This window comes from Dermacentor variabilis, chromosome 1 (assembly GCF_050947875.1).
Source record: "Dermacentor variabilis isolate Ectoservices chromosome 1, ASM5094787v1, whole genome shotgun sequence".
Classification (NCBI taxonomy): Eukaryota; Metazoa; Arthropoda; class Arachnida; order Ixodida; family Ixodidae; genus Dermacentor; species Dermacentor variabilis.
This window is the reverse complement of record NC_134568.1, coordinates 159827548-159852061: the sequence shown is the minus strand read 5'-3', so window position 1 is coordinate 159852061 and position 24514 is coordinate 159827548. Positions and strand designations below refer to the sequence as shown.

Genomic DNA, 24514 nt, shown 5'->3' with positions numbered 1-24514 from the left:
TACGAGAGTGCTCCTCCTGTTGTCTTCGCAGCCTGAATATTCCTTTGCCACCTGCCCTATCACTTTGCTAGTTTTGGTTGCAGTGTGTGCATGAGTGCCATAGGATTCACATGCACAGCAGTGGTGTAATTTATATGATTAACTAGCTTTGCATTTGTAATTTTGTCATGCACTCAGCATTTATTGTGTTAGTGGCTGTTGTACAGTATCTTAGTGTTGTAAGGCCAATCAGAGGTGCAAGTACTGCCATATGTTTGATCATATAACCCGCATAACAAGTGTGGAAAATTTAACAGCAAAGTCAGGGTGTAGATTATCTGCAAAGTTCACCTTGAGGTGGTGGCTTCACGGCAGCGTGCCTGGCACTGACGTGAAGCCACACCTCAAAGCAAGGTTCTTCACCATCTAAAGTTTCACTAATTCTAAGAGAACCCCATCGCCACTTGTTGAAGCTCCCTCTTTCCTTTTTCATGGTCAACCATTCTACTCCTCTTTTCTGACCACTGTTTTGCATTTTCACGGGGTTAGTGGTTGGAGAATAGTGCATGTAGTGCCAACGAACCAAAACTCGGTACATGAGAGCAGTCTTTTACTGCATAGCAGCAGTTTATCAGCATCATTGAAGAGGTGGGGAACAGAGCAAAATGGAATTTTATCTACACCGCAAATTGCTACAAAATGGCTCTGGACTATCACACCCCTGTTCACATGAAAACCATGGTTGTTCTTTCATCGTGTAACCTTAGGCGCAGCATAATGGCTGAGCCCGTGTCTGAGGGTGGCTTTACCTTTATACAGTGTGCTTGAGCGTGAGACTGTGACAGCTCCACAGCACCATTACGAGCCAGCCATGACTAATAAATTGCAAACAAAGCTAAAATAAAAGTTTCTCAAGATTGTTGCATATGGTGGCAAGAACGTATTTTTTAAGAGCATACATAAAGTTCTGGCTTGTTGCGTGTGGCCCTTGCATGAAAATATATTAAAGGTATTGTAGGATGTGCAAAATGCATCTGTATATAACTTGACTACTGCTGGACACAGTTTTAAATACTGATGTATATATTAAAGGTAATATAGGATGTGCAAAATGCATCTGCAAATGACTTAGCTGCTGCTCGACACAATTTTAAATACTGATGTAATCTTCGTGAATAAAAATGATGTGTTGTCATGAGCTGCATAACAATGTATTCTTCACTTATAATCTAATTACTGAATTCGCTGTTAATAATTCACAGTCTTACTAAGTATTGTTTTTTTTTTTTTTCTTGGGTCTGGCTTGTACACTAAAACACTTTTGCAATGATCAAACTTGCTGTCCTGGCCTAGCATACCCATTAAACTGCCTGAGCCCTAATGAACGTTGGTGGCTCATTGCAGAGTGTGACAGCTGCCCTGTTTCAAGTTGCTTTTTTGCCATCGTGAAATGGGTTGCTTTGCTTGCTTGATGAGTCAGACAGCTGACCAAAGTGTAACGATTGCGGGGAAATGAAAACAAAGAAGCCTTCTTGGGATAGAATTAAAAAAACTGTATTAGTGGTTCACAAAAGAAATATAATTTTAAATCGGCTCAGAAAGTTGTGTAAAACTGCTAGCTATGTCAATCTACTATGAAACTTAGGTGCTAAAGTTGGAATTACTTGACCTGATTACAGATTGGTGTATGTGTGTTAGCTGTTATCAAGTGCATCATACATTATTTTTAAGAAAGTGTTCATTATATTTTCTATGTGTTTGCACATTTTTCAGGGCATTTTACGCTGTAAAAAAAGGTTCATGTGACAAGCAACGAATGGCATGGCTAAGCAATGCTGGTGGATATTGTGTGCATCTATCAATGTTTCCAGGATAGCACTACAGTAATATGATTGTGACTAATGATAGAAAAGAGTCTTTTAAAACGTTCCATAGGGCCATAGGGTTTACTGGTTAGCTGTCGTAGGGTTGGGCACTTTAGTTGGTTAGCTTTCCATAGTAAAAAAATTTAATTTTAAAATTTCATGCTACAGAAAGTGACTGATATCGTGGCCACTAGCATAATCATTGTCCTGTCACAGGTTTAGGCAAACATATTCCTGAAGCAGGAGAAATCGGCAAAAGCAGAGTCACTGAAAAAGTTCCTGTAATATATATATATATATATATATATATATATATATATATATATATATATATATATATGAAGGTAAATCATAGTTAAGTGCATATGTATACCTCAAAAAGTGTGTGCCCAGTACAAGCATTAACAAAAAATGCGTACTGCTGGACCCTCTAGCTATTGTGTCCCTGGGGCTTTACAAATTATAAAGTCACAGGTTGGCAGGTGTTCGTTAATATTTGTATATTCATTCATGAAATTTCTCCTAGGCACTGTTTCATTCTCCAGTAGTCCTGCACCTCAGATGCTGATGAAAGATAGCATATGAGGAGACTAATAGGTATCTAGTAATATGTATCTAGCATCCCTCCATTCTGTTGGAATTCTTGGGAAGTCATCTAATACTGCACGTCTAGCTAACATGGTGCAAATTATGACTAGTATATAATTTCAAATGTATGAACAATTCGTGTGTGCTGTTATTGCAGTTAGTGCTGCATTGGAAATCAGTTCTGTTCAGCAATGTGTGAGCTTTAACATAAGCAGGGCTCCTTTATGTCAATTCTTTTCCTTTTATTTATGTTTTTTGATGGAGTTGTATGGGCCTAGTCTGTTCATGATGATGGATAAGCAGCGCAAAGCAAAATGTAGACAAGCAAGTTGCTTGTTTTATCCATCACCATGCAACCTTACCAACCTGCCCAACTTGCTGCTCTTGTCTGCACATGAGTTATATGTTGTGAACATCAGTGGCAGTGTAAACCTTGTATTTTTTTGCTTCTTTTATATTGGCAGCGGCAGCTAACACACTGCTGGATTGGGTTGAAGAGGGGCTTAGTGTCAAAGCTGCCCTGGGTCAGCCACAGCCGGCCTACAAGGTGCGGCATATGAAGGCGGGAATTCGCTTGGCTACGGTGCTTTTTCTCACCGGTGAAGAAGTTGTCGCCAAATTGCTGGTAAGCCTGCTGCTTGTATTTCATTAACACTCAGGGTGTCTACCAACCGGGAAAACGGGAAAACCGGGAATTCTCAGGGAATTTGAATAGTCTGGAAATACTCAGGGGAAACTCAGGAAATTTGTGCTTCCATCAGAGAAAATTAGCTGTAAGTTTATTGAAAGGGAACGAAAGTAGTGTTGATGCTGGCTCCAGTAACAGAGGAATCGCAATGAATCGTCATTGACGCCGTGTCATCAGCACGAGGTATTGCCAGGGTAGTTAACGACCGATTTTCCAGACGCCCGATTTTTCGGACATGCCCGATAATTCGCACGGCTTTGCGACACCACCACATACTCCATATAGTCAATGTATACTGCCCTGACTGCAGGTCTCAAATGGCATTAATCAAAGCTACCACGGCCGCCATTTTGATTATCTCGGCACCTCGAACCGGCACTCTAGCACGCAGATCCGCTGGCCGCCGTAGCCACCACCGCGGCAACATTAGGCCTAGCTGCTTCTACGTTCTCTATTAAGCTTCTTGCCGTGCAGTGCTGTGTTTTTCATTGAAAGAATTCGCCGCTGTCAGCAATGGCACTGACTGCGCCTTTGCAATCCTCGCGATTGGCTTCGAAGCTCGCAGAGCACAGCGCGTTGCGCAATGCTAGTCTCCGAAAGTTAGCTTTGCCTTAGTACAGTAGGGTTACGCGGTGAAGGATAACAAGCGTGGGAAGGGGCAATTGTCATAGGGCACAGTATGTATTCCTTAATTATACACGTGTGCACCCCCGTCTCCTGTCACAGTACGAGCACCGATATGCGTAATAAGCTCTTAAGGCAGGCCTTAAGAGCTTTTTCGGACGTGCCTGTGGCAATTTTAGCCCTTAAGGGCAGTTAAAGACATGCATTCATTTTTTTAGGACTGCCCGATTTTTCGGGTGTTTTTGCGGCCCCTAGGAAGTCAGAAAAATTGGACGTTGACTGTACAACTGACCAAGAGGGTGCTTCAAATGATCCATGGGGTGAACGCGTGGCAGAAGGAGGATGAGAACAGAAAGGACCAACGCACTGAGGAATTAACGCGAAAGAAAGCGTGCTGCCGCCTCTTTGAAGGAGCTTGAGCTCAAAAAACAAAGTGTTGGCTGACGCCAAGATGCACAGATGTCCCTCATTCAAACCAAAATAAACTTTTTAAAGCAGTGAAAGCCAACACTGAGATGTTGTGCACAGGCTGAGAGTATGTCAGGACAGTTGAGGTTGACTTTCCAGCTGCTGAGAGAGAATCTTAGTTGTGACAAAGTTCAGGCCTCATACCGATGAGGTTGCTATCAGTTGATAGAAATAGCTCATATTCAAAAATATTTACTTATGTATGCATCTCCTTTTCATTCGTATTTGAAAATGTTTGACTCAATTTGGAATGGGTTTTACCATTTTTTTCGCTGTGCCCTCTGTTTTCTTTTTAAATAAAGTAGATATTACTCCTTACTATTCAAACTGGATTAAGTCATTTTTTTGTTTCAACATGCTTACTAGAGAGTGACAGCATCAGGCAACATGGTGTCAGCCTGTCTTTGCATAAAACAAAGTTCGGGTTCATTCAGGGAATTTTGTAAAGGTGCTCAGGGAGAACCTGGAAAACTCAGGGAATTTGGACATGTCAACTTGGTAGAAACCCTAATTACAGCCACAATATTTGGTAATTCTTAATAAATTTTAAGCAAACATTGACACATTGCAGCTTGAAAGTTTAGAAACCACTGGAGATTTAATACATATGCTTAAATGCATAATGCAGCAGGCAGGGATAGTTGAAGGAATACTGACACAAATTTTTTGCTTCTCGACTTTTATATTTATACTTTGGTGATTAGGTTTGCACCAAGTCATGAAGTGAAATGAAGCCAAAGATGCCCCAACGCAAAGCATAATTAATAATAACATTAATAAATTCTGACATTCTGCTTATTTCAAAACAAGCACTGAAAAACGGATCAATTCGAGCAGCATACCGCACGATTGCAGCTGGTAATTCTGTTGTATACGCCGTTGTGCCCTTCCTGACTGCGCCGCGAGCGCCAGAGATCCACGAAGTACGGCCCAGGCTGTACCTCGAACAACACCCTTTTCTATTAGTCCATGATGAGCATATATATACAGGTGCAGGCGTCAGCTGACGTGATAAGGTGCGTGCCTAGCACCATCTAGGTTATATAAACACAACTGCTGAATACAGTTGAACCAGGCTATATCAAACTCGCAAAAAAACGCCTATCAGTTCGAAATAGAGCATAATTCGATATAAGCCTACTGAATAATTGGATGTCATAAAAGCACATACCATTTATAAAATCACTTTATTGATGAAACTAGCTTAGTTTCGCATAAAATAGACCTGCATTTCTTTCTGCTTGGGCAATTTCACTGCCTGCAACGCATGCACTTCTCCACATTGTCTAAGGAGTCGGGAGCAGCTGAGGCCACAACCTTCCGCATTCGCGCAGAAGCACCGGACTGGTGCGAGCGCACCAATCACTTCGGAGGATGTAGGCAAAGGACCGTAGTTGCTTTCCTCATTGTGCCCACTTTCACTTGTGCTCGGTACGATGTCTGCAATGTAGTCTTCGTTTCCAGGCTCTCCCATGGTTGCGACACCATCATTTGCACTCACAAATTCGTCCACTGTTGATCAGATTCGTCAACAGCTTCCGGAAATTCTGACAGCTCGCTCCAAGTTTCGGCAACACCGGCAACGGATGCGTTGCATACATCAGAGTTTACAGTCATCACCGAGCACGCGGAAGCCGGCACGGCTGAAGCAATTTCGGATGAACCACTCGTACACGGCCGTGCGTATGCGTCGGGCACCACGGGCACTGGGGCGAGAGTTTGGCCGCTTTAGCCCTAATTTCCCCCTTATTCTTCAAGATCGTCCTGAGAGTGTTCCTTGAAATCATTCACGCTGCGGGGACACATCCGACTTCTCACCGCGTTCGACCCGATTTATGATTTCGAGCTTCACGACAAAAGGCAAATTCTGCCGCTTCATCATGGCAACACTGCGGGAGAAGGCCCATAAGGCACACACACACAATGGACCAGAAAGGCACTGAGACAACTCGCACTTTCGCCATTTTGCACGACGAGGACACAAGAGCCTCTGATTGGCTGTGTGAGCCGGCGCTGCGGCCGGGCCAGGATCATATTTTGCAGGGGGTGTCGACAGCTCGTCCGAAGCAGCGCGGTCGCGGTAGGGAGAACGGTTGGATGGAGCCGCGCCATTGGGTTTCCCCGCAACCGCGAGGGAAAGCCAACTTCTAGGGCACTTTTCCGCCGCTTGACGTTCGATATATCGGAAGTCGCTGCTATTTTTGTTCGATGTAAACGTCATTTTTGCTATATATACTCATTGTAACTATACCGTGCCCAGAAATTGTTCGATATATAGAATAATTCGATGTAAACGGGTTCGATATCGTCGGGTTCGACTGTACCACATTTTCCCCCCTCAAAAAGAGTTACTTAACAAATTAACAACTGGAAACACTCTAAGCACTCAATATTTATGATAGTCTTTAAACCACGATGGTGGTCTTCTTTGCCTTGTCGAACGCCTCAGTTCTGGAACGTCCCTTTCATCTGGTGTCCGAACAGATGGCTGCAGAGGTGGGTCATAGCTTTCCTGCTGTGGCTCGCCAAACGGTGTTACGTTTTCAGGCGAACAGCTTCTTGCAACTGTAGGTGGTGTGACTGGTCGAGGACAGGGCACCAGCCGATCCCGATTCCAAGTGCAGCCATCGTTAAGCTTGTAGGTGTCTTGGCCACATTGGTCAACAATGGTGAATGGGCTTGAATAGCTCAAAGTGCCCTTAGGCACATGACCTGGCAACCTGATTCAAACTGATTGACCCGTTGTTAACGGAGAATGCTTCCCAGCTCATCAGCGGTCAGTGTAGGACTTACTTGCTTGTTGCTTTTGTGCTACTCTGTTGCGGATGGCTTTCATCGCTGCGTGTGCGTATTGGAAAAACTGTTTACTTGGGCCTCCTGCAAGATCAAGTTTTGTTCTGGGATGACGGCTGTGAAAAAGGATGGAAGGCTTCGCTCCTGTGGTGGCATGCGGCGTCAAACGGTAGACTCCGAGGTAGTCGGTGATAGCTTCCTTCAAAAGCCGACGTTCCCGTGTACAGACTTAAACATGCTCTTTGAGTGCCCGATTAAGGGGGAAGGCTACCCTGGAGACCCAACTTTTTTATTGTTTAGAATATCCGGATGAAACTTTCAGGGTACATTCACACCACCGAACTATGCGGAACTGCAAAGTTTCATGAAGATGTGTTTATTAGCTCTAGAGTTATTGAGGTCTAACAAGGTGGTTCATGTATATGCCTGAGGAAGAGCCTGGAGAAATGCCAGGACATCGTAGGAAGCTGAAATTCACTGTGATGATCCCTTGATAGATATCCTAGGGGGCTACAGAGCCCTTTTCTTTAATTACCCCTCCAAAAAATTTTAACACAACTTTCAATTTGATGTAGCCAGTAATGACCACATTCATCTAAAATTAATTGCTTACGATAAATTAACTGTACCAGCTTTCAAAAAAAAAAAAAAAAACACGCTTGTTACACCCTGGCAAAGTAATTCAGGAACGGAATAAAAAATAAACAGCACACAAATCTGAAGAGCGGTTCTTGAGATATCGCCCTCCCCAGCACCACTACTAGCAAAAAAATCCATTCTGAGATAACAGGCCTTAAAGTTGAACACATATATTTTTATTAGAAAGGTCCTACGGAGCTTCTAATTAGCTCTTGCAGCGCTAGGCACACTCAGTGTGTCGGATTCTCGACTGGTGACAGCCGACAGCGCAGTTCCGCTGCTGCAAGTGTTTACAAAGTTGGCACTTGCTGCAGAAGATCAGAAGCTTGATGCTCGTACAAATTGCATATCACGCTTCTGTGCACCGAACATCTGCACCGTCTTGGGCTTCGTTGCCGGCGTCGTGTGCAACAAAGAACTAGTGAAAAAAAAAAAAGAGCTGAGAAAATAATCTAAAAGATAGCGCAAGGTGATCAGCAGCTCGCAAGCAGGCGTCTGTTGAGGCGGACGGAGCAAGGGGCAACAACGACACGAGCGGGGCGGGCGTGGCATCGAAGGGAGCAGCCGCCGCTGCCACCCGCGCAGCAGCCAATGGCAGGCGCGCATTAGCCCGCGGGATTTGAATGCGCTGCTCCAGCCAATCAGCGCTTCGCATTGCATCACGGGAAAACGCCAATAGCGCCTCAACCGGGCCGATGATGCCATTTTGCAAGGCGGCAAAACAGAGACAAAGAATTAATGGTCAAAACGACGCCAAGTTGGCGCGGGCAAGCCGCATGGGTTGAGAATGGTGCGCGTGAAGTTTGACTTCATTTCTGCATTTACGCGTGTTTTGTGGGCCGCGGTGGCGTCAAAAGTAGCGTTTTTTTTTTGTGCTTTACGGTTGAATTAGGTGCTGATAATTACCGAACAGGTAGTTTATGAGACATACAACCCAAAAATATTGTTTTCCAAAATCGACTTTTTCGCCATTTTTTGGTTTTCGAAGGCCGTGTCCCCCCTTAAACCTTTCTATTTGACCGCTGGCTTACGGATGGTAGATTGCCGAATACGCATGGGCGATGCCGCATTCCTTAAGAAAACTTTCAAACTCTATGGCTGTAAATTGAGGACCAGGGTCACTCACAATCTCATCAGGATATCCTTCCCCGCTGAAGATGCTTTGCAGAAAGGAGATGACTGTTGCGGTAGTCACTTTTGCCGAGAAACAAACCTCTGGCCACTTGCTGAAATAATGAATGGCTGTAATAGCAAAACGGCAATCTACAGGCACATTAGAAAAAGGGCCCACAATATCGATTCCTAGCTTCTGCCATGGTGCCGATGGGAATGCAACTGGCTGCAGGGGTGGTGTCACTGGTATTGCAGACTTGTGAACTGATTGGCATACCCCGCAAGATGCAATCAATTGTTCTACCTGCTTGCACAAAGCAGGCCACCAGTATTGTTCATGTAGTCGCTTCTTTGTCCTTCCAATCCCTGGATGGTACTTGTGAGCTGCGTCAAGAAGCCATGCTACAAGGGATGAAGGTACGACGAACAGGTGGTCTCCAACGACTGAGAGCTCAGTCCACACCCAATAGAACGGAACTGCCTCGGTAGGCAACATCTTCACTGCAGGCCATCCCAACGTCGCCCACTTTATGACCTGTTAAAGCAGAGGGTCCTGCATAGTTTGAACGACAAACTCCGCATGACTAACGCAAGTTGAGACAACACAAACGCTCTCCTCTCTCGCTTCCTCCTCCACATGACCTGGGAGGGGCATCCTTGAAAGAGCATCAGCAACAGTATTCCTCTCACCCTTCTGGAATTGAATCGAAAAGTTGTATGCCATCAGCCTAGCGTGCCACCTTGCAATCCGGAACAGATGTCGACCTCCTCCTTTTGTACTCAGGGGTGTGACCAGAGCCTGGTAGTCGGTGCGCAATGTGAATGGGCTACCCCAAAGGTATACTCTCCAATGTTTGCATGCCACAAACAAGCAAAGGCCTCCACTTCCCCAACGGAGTACTTCTGTTCCTGTGGGGCAAGCCTGCGTGAAGCAAAAGCAATCGTTACAAGCTCATCATTTCTTGTCTGCTGCAGCACTGCTCCCAAACTAATGGACGAGGCATCTGTAGTGACAATAATGTCACCCACAGGATCAAATAGTTGTAAACATCTTGTGGCCAAGGAACTTTTCAGCTGCTCGAAACAAACTTGTCTTGCATCATTCCAAGTGAATGGGGTATTCTTACGTAGCAACTCACAAAGAGGCTCGACAAGCACCGCATAATCAGGCACAAATTTGGCATAATGACCTGCCGTGCCCAAGAATGAGCGCAAAGTGCCAATCTCTGTTGGTGCCGGTGCGGCCTCAATAGCATCAATGTTGCTTTGCAAAGGGCGTACAGTATGCCCTTGGTACTGATCCGTGACCAAGGAAGTCTATTTCTTTTACATTGAAAATGCATTTGTCATTCAGCTTCAATCCAGACTTTGCAGTCAAGTGCAAGACTTTCACATTCTCGGAAGTGTTCCTCACGTATGCTTCCATACACAAGGACATCATCGATGTAGCACAAAGTGTTTTTGCAGTTCTGCAAAATAGTGACCATCATTTTCTGAAAGGCAGACGGTGCCGATGCAAGGCCGAAGCAGACTTGTTTGAATCTGTGTAATCCACTATCAGTGCTGAAGGTAGTCAATTCTCTGCTTTCAGGACTCAACAGGACTTGGTGGTAGGCGGCTGCTAAATCAATCATGGAAAAATACCTTGCACCGTGAAGTTTGTGCAATAGTTATTCCGTGTGCGGCAGGGGAAATTTGTCGACAACGATCGCTTTGTTTGGTTCGTGCAGATCGACACAAATTGTTATCTTTCCGTTTTTCTTTGCAACTACTACAATTGGTGATACCCATTCAGACGCATCAACGTTTTCTATGACATCATCATGCTCAAGGCACTGCAGCTCTTCACGTACCGGATCTCTCACCAAAAATGGCATGCGCCAACTGACAAAACAGTTCCGGATCAAGGCCTTGTGGCGCTTGCATAATGTGGGTGCATTGCAATGACATACCGTTGATGTGCAGCTGCAGTGCTTCGATGGCGTCGATGCCGAGGATGGCAGTGGCGTTGTTGACGACGTAGAAAAGTATGTCGGCGTGTCGACCCTGGAAGACGACTGGCGCTTTCAAACACTCTCTGTGCTTATCCTGCACCTAGAAAAATCGTAAAGTGGTGCTGATGTCGGCTGCATGGAAAGGCATTTCAACCTTGAATATGTGACGGTGGACAGAATCAAGACAGCAGAGCCCGTATCTACAAGGAAACGTGTGGGTACATCTTGCACGAGGACTTGGATGTGTATTCCTGCTTTGCTCGGCCGTGCGAGAAGCAAAACGTTGAGGTCGCCTGATGTATTGCACGTATCGACTTCTCGGACCACGAGGGCCTGCTCGTTTGACATGCCGCTCTTCCTGACATGCTGGAAATGTCCTCGTTTACCGCATTTGCTGCATATCTTATTCTGCGACTTGCATTTCTTGTAATCTGCAAGATGCTGCGAAGACCCGCAACGAAAACAAGACTTTATGCTGCTGAGGTAGCGGTAATCAGGGTTCTGTATGGCGTGGAATCTGACGTTTTTCCACCTTTTGAATGCTTGCAGCCGATGACTGCAGCTCAAGCGAGTATTTCGTAGCTTCTTCAATATTGTTCACAATAGCCAGCGCACGTTCAAGAGTAAGCGAAGTTAGAAGTAGGCGTTCTTGAAGATCGTGGTTTCTCCTTTTCGCTACAAGTTGGTCACGAATGAAATCGTCAACTTGCTCACCGAAGTCGCAACTCAATGCCAGCTTGCGCAACGCCGTAATGAATGCTGCTGTGGTCTCCCCAGGCAGTTGGATGTGCTGTCTGAACCTATGCAGCTCCACGACAGCGTTTGTTTTAGAAGTGAAGTAAGCGTCCAACTGTAGCCACTGCTGCATCATACTCGTCGCTCGTGCCGCCTTTATCCTTTTCCTCTGTATGCGGGGTCAACGGTTTCTTCTCCTGCAATGCGTAGTACAAACATTGGCCTTCAGTACCCAAACAGTGCAGTAACAAAGCTTTACGACGTGCAGGTGGGTGGGCGTCGCTCCCCGATGCCAGGAGATAATTCTTGAAAAGGCGGTGCCACTGCATCTAAGGAATGGCGGGCTTCCCGGGCGTCGGCAGGAACTCGGGTGGTTGATGTAGGCTCATTGCTTCCACTTTCGGTCACATCCCACCCTCGTCGCCAACTGTTGTATCTGCCGTCATGCCCTGCCCGACTACGCCGCGGGCGCCGGAGAACCACGAAGTGAACCGCCCAGGCCGTACCTTGAACAACATCCTTTTCTATTAGTCCGTGATGAGCATATATATATACAGGTGCGGGCGTCAGCTGACTTGATAAGGTGCGTGCCTAGCGCCATCTAGGTTATATAAACACAACTGCTGAATACCACGAATTCTATGACTTCACAGCTCATCACATGGGCTCACAAAACGGTGACGTGAGGGAATGCACCAGTTCAATTGCCAGTCACAGAATTTGTCTGCTAACCACACATGTGTTACAAGAGATCGTCATCATCTGAATATTGTTTGTCTTCATGGTGGTCGTCAAGTGAGGCTGATGATTTTCTACAAACTGGAATTGCCACTATTATGGACATAACAAACCACTTCACGTGTAAGATAACAAATGTACAGCAGGCAGTGATGTAGGAGCATAAAAGCATAGATTGACCATGCTACCCACTCCTACATGTCTCTCAGAAACTCTCCCGCACAGGCAAATTAATATTTTCTTCCCATGCCCAGTGCACCTTTCTAGCCAGGGCCATTAGGATGGTGGTAGTAGCGGCTTTTATGTGGCTCTTGAAGGTAAGGCAGCTATGGCAAAGCATTGCACCAATGCTGATAATGCTCACAGTACCTTTTCGGCATGGGTTGTTGTAAAAGCATTGATGTTTTGTTAGAGACACCTATTTGTACAGAGGAATTGAACAAAACAGACATATAAAGTTTGAAAGAAGATTGAATAGTAAATTATTAGTGCCTAAACGGATATTAATGAACTATGTCTGCAACAGGTTAACATGCAATGACTATGCTTGGCATTACACTACTTATGCATTTTATGCTCCTTTTATGCTCCTTTTAGCAGGTACAGTCGAAACCTGCAATAAAAAAATCCCGTGTCTACGAAATTCTTGTGACAGCGAAATATTTTTGTATCCTTGGTGAACGCCCATAGGATTCAATGCATTTCGTACCTCCCGGCAACGAAATGTCATCATCATCATCAGCAGGCCATTTTATGTTCACTGCAGGACGATGGCCCCTCCCTGTGATCTCCGATTACCCCTGTTCTGTGCCAGCCGATTCCCACTAGCACCTGCAAATTTCCTCATTTCAATGCCCCACCTAGTCATCTGCCATCCTCGACCGCGCTTCCCTTCTCTTGGCACCCATTCTGTAACCCTAATGGTCCACTGGTTATCTAACCTATGCATTACATGACCTGCCTAGCTCCATTTCTTTCTCTTAATGTCAATTAGAATATCGGCTATCCCCGTTTGCTCTCTGATCCAAACCGCTCTCTTTCTGGATCTTAAAGTTACGCCTAGCATTCTTCGTTCCGTCACTCGTGCAGTCCTTAAGGGGGGAGGCTACCCTCGGATATCAACTTTTTTGTTTATTGAGATATATTAATAAAATTTTCAGGATAGACTCATAGCAAAAGCATTACTAGAACTACAAAATTTCATGCAGTTATGTTCACTGGTTCTCAAGTTGCAGCAATATGTCAGAATGGTGCGCATGGTTTTCTCATTCCAGGCCTGAAGAAATTTCAAAAGGTGCTGCAACTATGAAATTCATTATGATGATTCCCAGATGGATACCTCAGGGCAAGACAGAGCCCTTCTTTTAAATTTCCTTGCTGAAAAATTTTAGCAGACCACCGAATTTAGTGTTGGTGATTAAGATTTTATCAATCAAATTTTGATTAAATACTACAAATCACAGACACAATATATTAAAAAAGAAAATGACCTTGTCTTGCCCTCAGAAATTTATTCAGATGCACACACACACACAAAAAAAAAGAACTTCTGGAAATCTGATGAGCTGTTACAGAGATATGGCTAGAACAAGCAGCCTCACCAGCCAAAGAAGTCACTTTGAGAAAATGAGCTTTGAAAATTTTGAGTGCATATATTGGTCTAAAATGACCCTGCAGCATAACTGGAGATGTCCTTAGGCACTTTATTCTTTTGCCTCCTTTTCACCTTCTCTTGCGATGGGTTCTTGGCCTTTTTCAAGCGCAGAGTATCTTTCTCGGCTGCCTGTTGAATGGCCAGGTGGCGAGGTGTTAGCCCCACTGATGAACATAGCTCTTGGGTGGCCCTGTGGCCGCCAGCATTATATCTTAAAACTGTCTCATGCAGTGCTGTCTCCACAGCATGGAGTGAAATGATTCTGATGCATTCTGCGTCTTTGCTCCCAGGCAGCGTTGCAGAAGTGAAGCCTGTGAGAGGCGCTCATAAACAGGTAGCAGTGCTTCTGCAACATAGCCTGGAAAATTGTACCGATGCTTCGGAGGTGGCACACCATCACTTTTGCTGGCGTTATGATGACGCCACGAGTCTGCACCCTCAGGGCACAAGTCGTGGTGAGAATCCTTGTCCGTCGATGTCACGTGGTGCTACGATGCCATCGCTGCACGCTACATTGCAGCCAGATCGTTGGAATTGTTCCTTAGGGCCCAGCCATAATAGTCGGTCAACTTGTCGATGAGGGCCTTTGTCAGCCTGCCCTTCCCTTCTAAAGCCTTTTCACTTTCATGCACAAGGTTGCGCAGTGCTGTCCCCATCCTCTTCTGTACGTGGTTCGGGCATTCCTCTTTTGAAATGGGGACCAGTCCATGAACATTTTCTTGCACAAGTGCAGAGAAGGTGGCACTATCTGTGTCAGACACGAGCGTTGTGTAACGGAGGTTGTGCTTTGGCACCGAATGTGAGAAAAGGATGACAGCTGGCTCGACCTCCATCCTCCCAGACTTAGAGTCAGTGTTTTTCTGGCACACATGATCCTCCTGCCAGCTTACATAGCCTGGGTCTCCGGGCTTTGGTCCTACTTGGCAACCAAGGAACTGGTTCGATAAAACAATGGCGCCCAAGATGAGGCCCGTATCATATTTAATTATTGCACCAACTGCTGTATGTCTGCTGTATGCGCTCCAACCCATATTTGTGCTATGTTCCATCGACGTTTACTGTGATATCCCTGCTTAAATATGGATCCATTTCCTTGTAGGTGGTTTTCACAGCAGAAGCAGATTCTGCACAGAACTTGTCTATGTGCTCTGTCTGCACTTCCCTGAATTTCTTCAAGTGCTTCTGAAAAGTCATGATGCAGGCCACCATGGGACACGTTCATCGCTGCCCAAAAGTCATTGAGGGCTGATTGTCCCTTCCCTATCTGTTTTGTTGCCACAATGGCTCTTTTATTCATGTCAAAAGCCATTGAGTCATCCTGACGAGCAGAACTCCACGACCTTGCAGCTACTCTACAATGTAAACATAGCAGCTCAAGCTTTGTTGCAAGCCCATGTTGGGTGCCTCCTTGAACCTTCATCCCAGTCGCGAAGCACCGCTGGCACGGGGTCCCGACTAGCAGGTCGCCTAAGGCATCCATTTGCACAAGCAGAAATTTTTCGCCTTCACTTGTAGCGGTGGCAGCTTCAGGATCGCACTCCATTGCTTGAAATTTTTGCTCCAGCGCTGACATAGCGCCAAGTCCTCGTTGTACAGCAGTGCGTTTTTTATACGCTGCCTCTTTCTCCTCACACGTCAGGAAACGTGTTTTCAAGTGCACAGTGGACGACGCGATCACACTGTCTGAGGCAGATGAAAGAGAGGATGTGGAAGCCACTGTCGATGAGCACGAGACACCAGGCGCACTCGTCACGACAAATTCTTGTGCCGGTGGAGCAGGAGTCACGTTGGTAGAAGCGTCGATGCAACCACGCTCTTGCTTAGATGAAGCAGAAGCTGCTCCACGGGAACCATCGGTGCGATCATCGTCGGCGTGCGGGTGAGTGGCGAGCTTCGCCACACGGGTGAGCTTCATAGAACGCTTCCTTGCATCGAACACGTATAGTGTCTTGAGTTTCTTTGGGCGCATCGTGGCTGACCGCACACCAATTGGGAGGCTGAACGCAACAACGGTCTCGTAAAGACGGTTGAAAACCGTCTCGTAAGGACGGTAGAAACTTGGAGAATATGTGAACGGCTGCAAAGATAGACAATGGCAAGTGGAACACACAAAGGGTGCCGGCGATGTAGGAGCTGAAGCAGATGACGGCCGGATGCATTATGCAGGAGACCACTACGTCATCGCACGCACCAGCCAATGGGAGTCACGGGCTCCCCCGCGTCCTTGACGAGCGCGCGTTTTGCCCAATCTCAGCTTCGCGTCTCAGCCGGGGGAAACGTGAAAGCTCTTGCGAGCCCTCCAATCATGAGTGATTTACGCCTCTCCCGCGCTGCTGCTGCTGCCGCCGGATGGCGGGGAAAAAAAAGCACAAGAATGCACGAACAGTACAACACCAAAATGGCAGCGCTCTGGGGAGCGGTGGAAAAATGGCGTTCGCGCCAAGTAGGTGTATTTTGAGTGCTCGCTCGTCGCTCGAGGGCTGCCGCGGCTCGTTATAAACTTTATTTGAAATAGTTTCACAATGAATTAGACGTTAATATTTACCGAAATGGTAGTTATAAGACGTATTGCCCGAATATGTGGTTTTCCAAAAACCTACTTTTTCGCGATTTTTCTGTTTTCAAAGGCCGCGTCCCCCCTTAACTTGTTTTTGAGCTTCTCTGTCAGTCTCCAAGTTTCTGCCCTATATGTTAGCACTGGTAGAATGCACTGATTGTACACATTTCTTCTTAGTGATAATGATAAGATTCCTGTCAGGATCTGATAATGTCTGCTGTATGCGCTCCAACCCATTTTTATACTGTAAATTTCCTTATAATCAGGGTCACCTGTGAGTAATTGACTTAGGTAAACATACTCCTTCACAGACTCTAGAGGCTGACTGGTGATCTTGAACTCTTGTTCCCTTGCCCAGCTATTGATCATTATCTCTATCTTCTGCATATGAATCTTCAACACCACTCTTACACTCTCTCTGTTAAAGGGCCTCTCACTAGGTCTGTCCATTTTGAGCTGACAAGCATGGAGCATACAATGCGTGCTAACGTTCGTGTTTGCAAAGAATTACATCACTAAACGCCGCGGAAAGGTCTGAAATTTCAATCCGAACGCCGTATTCCCTTTCCCTTTTGGTGACCACGCTCCAAGCCGGACGGTGACGTACTTGTGCCCCTGCGCATACGTACTCGTGTTTGTAGTGTGGCGTCGCTCGTGGTGACACGTGACTTCGAGAATTATTCAAGGCAACATCTGTTATTTGTGGGATTTGTTGCTTGAATTGACGAATTGAAGTTTAGAGAAATAATAAAATGCACAAACAGGATGTCTGCGTGTTTTTCGTTTTACTTCACACTGAAGCAACAGAGATGTACTTCTGCTTCGTCTGCTTGTTCCCACGTGCAGTCACGTGCGCAGGTACCGAAACTATGCCATTTTCTACCGTGTTCCAACGCGTGATCGTGCTTTACGATCCACTTGTTCTGCCTCAGTATTCATGTAGCACTGAATTATACCACTAGTCATGCGACCTTGTCCACAGCGTGCAAAATCGTGCGCTGCACGAAATGAGACAATCACAACAGCTCGCGTGCAATGCCGTCAGCGGAAGTGCACAGTGTCGGGGGGGAGGAGAGGAACCAAGGAGGAAAAGAAAAGAAAATGAAGCCGGGACCTGTGACGTATGCATCGCGCGATCCTTGAGGTTCGGTATGGGTGAACGCAGGGAAGGAATTTCGCTTGCGGAGGCTAGACGGGGCGAGTGGAGAGAGTGTCTCGCTTGGCATTGGAACCCACCTGCTGAAATCGCGGGTTTGCGGCACTGAAATATTTCTCTCTTCGCTATTAATGAGCCGATTTGAAAATTTTTGTGGCAGAATTCTCCCTAGGGGACACGTAATAACTTCCAGCGTATAAGCAAAATTTACTATGGAGCCTGATGAGGGGCCCTTTAAGGTCCTCAATCATTTGTTGTAACTCGTCCCCAGTGTTGCTGAATAGGACGATGTCATCTACAATCCGAAGGTTTTTGAGATATTCGTTGTTGATTCTCACTTTCAAGCCTTTGAAGTTTAATAGCTTGAATACTTCTTCCAATCACTCAGTCAATAGCATTGGAGAGATTGTGTCTCCTTGTCCGTCCCCTTTCTTTATAGGTATCTTCCTACTTTTATCGTAGAGAATTGAGGTGGCGGTGGAATCTCTAGATGTTTTCCAAGATATATATGTAAGTGTCTTGTACTCCTTGATTACCTAATGCCTCTATGATTGCTGGTATCTCTACTGAAATGCCTTTTCATAATTTATGAAAGCCATATACAGATGCTGATTGTACTCTGCGGATTTCTCGATAACCTTATTGATGACATGGATGTGATCCATTGTACAGCATCCCTTCCTGAAGCCAGCCTGCTGCCTTGGTTAACTGAAGTCCAGTGTTGCCCTTATTCTATTGGAAGTTATCTTGGCGATTATTTTATATAATGCTGGAAGTAAGCTAATGGGCCTATAATTTTTTAATTATTTAACGTCTCCCTTTTTGTGGATTAGTATAATGTTGGCATTCTTCCAGTTCTCTGGGACCCTTGAAGTCGATAAGCATTTCGTATAAAGGGTCGCCAGTTTTTCAAGCATTAGGTCTCCTACATTTTTTATTAAATTGACTGTTATTCCTTCTGCCACTTTTCCTCCTTTCATGTCTTGCAAGGCCCTTCAAACTTCATCGCGAGTTATAGAAGCAGCATGTGTAACCTTTTCATTACTACTTCGAATGGAGGTATTGGTACTGTACAGGTCAGGATAGAATTCTTCCGCTGATATTACTGTATCTTCGAGATTGCTGATGATATTACCCTGCTTATCTTCCAGTCCATACATCTTGGTTTGTCCTATGCCAAGTTTCCTTCTCACTGATTTCATGCTGCATCCACTTTTTACTGCTTCCTCACTCTTTCTCACATTATAATTTTGAATATCCCTTATTTTCTCCTTGTTGATCAATTTTGACAGTTCCGCAGATTCTATCTGATCTCTTGTGTTGGACACTTTCATTATTTGTCACTTCTTCATTAAGTCCTTTGTTACTTGGGAGAGCTTATCTACTGGTTGCCTTGGTTCCTTACCGCCCACTTCAATTGCTGCTTCTGAAGCCAGCCTAGTTATGGTTTCATTCATTACCTCTATGTCATTTTCATCTCTCTGTTTTAAGGCTGCATATTTGCAAGTACCAGCCTGAATCGGTCTGCTTTTACCCTTACTGCATCTAGGTTGCCCTATTTCTCCCTGTCCAATTTTACTCTTTCTCTCTTCAAATTGAGGTGAATCCTAGACCTCACTAACCTATGATCACTGCATTTTACCCTACCTAACACTTCTACATCCTGCACTATGCTGGGATCGGCAGAAAGTATGAAATTTATTTCCTTTCTTGTTTTACCATTAGGGCTTTTCCAGATCTACTTTCTGTTGCTACGCTTCCTGAAGAAGGTATTCATTATGTGCAGCTTATTCCTTTCTGCGAATTCTACCAGTATCTCTCCTCTAGCGTTCTTAGAGTTGACGCCATAGTTGCCAATCGGCTGTTCACCAGCCTGGTTTTTCCCCACTTTTGCATTGAAGTCTCCCATTACTACAGTATACTGAGTTCGCACTTTTCTCATCGCTAATTCAACATCTTCATAAAATTGACCTGTGCTACAATCCCGCATCAACGAAATTTGACATAACCCTGTATATTACCTACTTGCATGAGGCTTGCAGTCTCCAAAATGTGGTCAAATGTGATTCCTTTGCACTAAAATTGTGTAAAATACTACCGCATTGCACTTGCAGGGGAGCTGCCATTTTTGCTTACAAAAACAACCAAGCTTCAGAAGCAGTTGCGCCGGAAACACATCATGGCCACCATTCATGTTTCTTTATCGCCTGTCTGAAGCGGCAGCATGTTGCTACCAACATGTAATGACGGTTGTTGCACACCTTGTGCAGTGCATAATGTGTGCCTCGGCGAGAAAAATGCAGCAAGAACATGGAAATCCACGTCCCACCGATGTGGAATTGTTTATGGCACTTGAGCATTGGGCCGTGATTGAGAGAGAGAGTAAAACATCTTTATTAATAATATTTGAATGGCAAGAGCAGTGTGGGAGGAACCCTCAGTCCAGGGTCCCTAAGATGATTCCGGCGATGTTTTGAGCCCGTTGTATCACAGCTTGGAGGACCTCGGGAGGTCCGTCGCGGAGGGCATCGTCTGGGAATACGCATACCTTGCTTCAAGAACGCTGGTTTTGGTTCCACCCGACAGGCATCGCTTGTGGATTCGATGCCGAGCGTAGATTTTCATGAAGGGGCAATAATCTCAATCTATTGCCTTGTCTTCGGTTATACAAGATACAATAATTTTCTCGCTCGGCACTGGACGCGTTGGCGCCTGTGGCCAACAGCGTGCGCTGGAGAGATGCTGCTGCATGTGTGGAGCACTGTTGCTCTGTGTGCGGTTCCGAGCTAGGCAAAATCTCGCCAAAGTGGTTGAATCTCCGTAAGCAACTGACTGAGAATACTGCTCCACGACAGTGCTGCCACTGCTCATCGACGCATGCAGCACACTTTGCACTGTCGGCAGTGCGGTTCTATATCCTCGCAAGCTTGCCAAAGTAGGATAATGGAATTTTGACAGTAAAGTTTCGTTCTGCGCATTACCTATCTGTGCTGTCTCATTTCTCAACAACAAAAATTCCTGTGAAAGCGAATTTTTTCGCGTTCCCTGCCAATTTCATTATTGTGAGGTTCAATTATAATAGTGAAAGGGTTGCGGTAACAAATGGACAACTGTTGTGTGGTGCGTTTGGCACAAGAACATTCGTTACGATCTGGTGTTTTAAGTAGCATAAAAGTGAAGAAAACTCGAGCAAGTGTGGCTTCACTTGCTCTAGTTCACTAAGCTTTTACTTGCTCTAGTGTGCAAGATGAGCATGTACAGTGCTTTCTTGAAAGGAAAACGAATTGTTTCATTGTGGTATTCTTGTTTTGCAATTGCAAATGAATGTTTTTAAGGTACCAAGAAAAGCAACCATGCTTTATTAAAAGGAAATCGAACAGTGCAAAAGTTGGGACAGAGTGAAGGTGGCAGACACAGTGCTGAAACACAGCACTCTCCACTCCATCCTGTCTTTCGCCCGGTTTGATTTCTTTTTTACCATGCACCAACTATTACGGTTAAACATACTCCAACCATCCTTTAATTGTGCAGGACCGTGGTGTGCCGGAGAAACTGCTGGAGATGTTCATGGCGCCATACATGTCACTACCTCTAAAGCTGCAAATTGTTCGAGCCCTAGATGCAGCTACATATGGATGTGCTGGCATGCGTGTCCTGTTCACTCGTAAAATTAATGCTCCTCCTGATGCCCATGTCGACATTCCTGAAGACTCCATGGCTGAAGACCTAAGTTAATATCCTTTCTTTTATAATTCACTTCGTTATCGTTTTCTGGTTCCTTTCCATGAAGGAGTGCAATAGTTCTAATATGGTGTCCACTTATTGTAAATGAGCAAGAATCATGTCTGTAGTTGGGAAGTGTTGTGACTTTGTTGCAATATGCCCATTGTTATGGCTTGGGGTAGTGTGATAGCTATGCCACTTGTACTGTTCTGATGCATTTGCATATTTCTGTGCCATGCTGCTTCAGAAACATTTGCAAAAATAGCACCATACTGTGCCAAAATGCCTTAAATAGACATAAATGTTTGCAGTCACATGATTTTCAGTAGAAAATTAGAGCTGCGGTGGTGATGTCTGTTGCCAAGATATTGCCAGTCCACTGCAGTTGTAAATATTTATGGGCACAGAAGATATGCAGAAGATTAACTTTAAGCAGTTTTACGGGATCAGATAAGTCTGTTTAAGATTAATTAATTATGCCTTGTTAAGAGTGTTCTTCAACATTGTGATGGCGATGCAACCAAGGTCCTTCTTATCCTTGCCCTATTCAGAAGTTGTAACAAACAATCATGAACTGTGCTGAATTCATATAGCAGATGCAGAGCAGCCCGCAGGCATTGCCATAGAGCGCTAACCTTCCATGGAGATCACTAGCTCTAAATTTGTTTTTGGAACCCTTGCGTTGCAGTTCAGCCAGGGCTACCTGATATTGAAGTACCTGACATTCCTTGTGCCGCATCTGCGCTTGTGATCTTTTGAAACCAGTTTTAGGTGTAAAGCCAAACTGGTTATCAGCTGAACCACCAGGGCTTGGCTTCACTATTGTGGCATACTAAGTTGACTACAGAACTTCAGCGATTCCTATAAATAAGAACTTGAATGCAAGCTGTGAGAAGAAATAATGGGATCAATAAATCACTTTTGGATTTTTACATGAGTGCTAGCGAATGGCCTTGGCAAGGCCCACAACTCTGCGCTAGTAAATGAACAGATTGTCACACATTGCATATGTAAGCTTTAGTCATTGCTCTAGATCACTGCTTGAATTCAAGAATCTGCTTTGCAAGTTGTTTTCCCAAAAGGAAAAAGCAGTGTAATCGCATTATGTGAATTATCCATTGCTGTAGCAACACTATGTAGCCCTCGCTTGTTGTCTGACATTGTTTTCTATGTGGATGGTTTTGGGCAACATCCACTGAAGGAGCTACGTTACGCAGACTTCTAGTCACATTCACTGAAACCTGTGGACTGAACTCAACTGCTCTGCAGAGCTATCTTTGCTTGAGGTCAGTTCTTAATCTACCAATGAAACACGTGGCCTGCACTCCCACATTGGTCATTCAAATAGACTTGCTCCGAAAAGAGTATAACATTTTGCTCTGGAAGTGCTCTGAATCTGCCATTTGAATTTAGCATAAGTATTTGCTGAGGCTAAGGCTAAGGGAAGCACTAGAAAGAAAAGACACTGCAGGAATTAATCCTAAAACCTGCTCTAAAAATTACATTACAAAATTCACATATGTTTCTTCATGTTCCTGCTTCAAATTTGTACTTTGTTGCTTAATAATTTTTCCTCTCCTCTTTCGCACGTTACTTCAGGTGTGCCACAAGGCAGCGTTCTTGGGCCATTACTATTTCTAAAAATATGCATTAATGACTTACCCAATAACATTTCCTTACACGTGCGCATTTTTGCAGACGACTGCATTCTTCGACATTTTTGCGATGACTGCATCGTTCCATCAAATGTGCCGATGATCATGCAATCCTCCAAAAAGATCTTGAACTTTTTTCTCTTTGGTGTAAGACTTGGCTAATGAAGCTTAATGTTTCTAAATGTAAACTTATCTCTTTTAGCCACCAGCATACTAAATCTATGTTTCCTTATCACATAAATAACATCACTATTTTGCATGATACTCAATATAAGTATATTGGTGTTCACCTAACTTCGACTCTTTTGTGGTCAAAGCACATTGCACACATATGCGCCAATGCTTCAAGATCATTAGGGTACATAAGATGCAAGTTGCATAATTCTACTAAAGACATTAGTAAGCTAGCTTATCTAACAATTGTTCGACCTCAGCTTGAATATGCCACATCCGTCTGGTCTCCCCATCAGAAATACTTGATCGAAAAACTCGAATCTATCCAGTATAGGGCTGCGCGTTTTATTTCATGTTGTTATGACTATAACAAAAGCATAACACAAATTAAACTCGAACTCTCACTACAGCCCTTGCATGATCGTCGTGATATAACCCTGCTATCATTATTTTATAAATATGTCCATAATACAGCACCATCAGTCCTGCCTCTTGAACCTCCTCATTACAGGTCACACGGGCTGTACAATCAGTTCAATTTCATGCGTATCTATGGAAAGACTAATTCATTTAACTACTCCGCTCTTCCAAAAGCCATTCGCCTTTGGAATAATCTTCCTAACGCCATCGCTTATAAGAGTGACCAGGAAAAATTCTGGTATCTTCTGGCAACGCATTTTTTAAACTCTGCATAACCAAACGTGTTATTTTTTCTTGAGTTTCCTGTTATTATTGTGCCACTACCTCTTAAATACTGTTTTATTACAGCCAAATATTGTCCCTCTTGCTCTGCAATTCTATTGGTTATATTTTACTTTGTGAAAATTTGTTGTTCACTCACCTCCCGCATTGTAAAGCATTCGGTTTGTCTTTTGCATAATTTTTAACACTAGATTACTGCATGTTAGCGCATTTCTTACGCTGTATTTCTTGTATATGTATTCACATATGTATTATAATTATGTATAACCTTTGAGTGTACTCTCCCCCCTTACACAATGCCTCTAGGGGCCTGTAAGGTATGTTTAAATAAAACAAAATAAAAAAATAATATGCATACTGGCAGCCATTAAGAGCTGTTTCTGACATTGCTGTGGCACTTTAAGTCCTCATTTATGAGACCATTAACTGGGCCTAATATGCGTGCCTTAATTATATGCATGTGCTCGCGCCGTGCACCGTGAAGCGCAGAAAAACCGTCTGTGTTTTGAGGAAGCCAGTGAAAATAAAGGCAGTAAAATGAAGAAGCTCAGAAAGCCGAAGGGATGTTTAAAGCCAACAAAAGAGCGGGGGTCTATCTAAAACTCTGAAGGCCTGCCAGTAAACTCATTAGGCATCACAGTGCTTGCACTGTGACTGTAGATGACACAT

At 44.6% G+C, this 24514-nt stretch overlaps 1 protein-coding gene and 2 pseudogenes across 7 annotated transcripts in view; 1 reads left to right on the top strand and 2 right to left on the bottom strand.

Annotated features, from left to right (window-relative positions):
* vir (VIR_N domain-containing protein) overlaps positions 1-24514 on the top strand; it is a 372111-nt gene that overhangs the window by 120438 nt on the left and 227159 nt on the right. For all 7 annotated transcript variants that reach the window (XM_075698519.1, XM_075698512.1, XM_075698531.1 and 4 more), the window contains 2 exons: positions 2897-3057; positions 21123-21321. In XM_075698519.1, coding sequence (XP_075554634.1) covers positions 2897-3057; positions 21123-21321 — 360 coding nt within the window. The remainder of the gene's footprint in view (positions 1-2896; positions 3058-21122; positions 21322-24514) is intronic.
* LOC142574326 (uncharacterized) lies at positions 9210-11875 on the bottom strand (annotated as a pseudogene).
* LOC142587485 (uncharacterized) lies at positions 13885-15847 on the bottom strand (annotated as a pseudogene).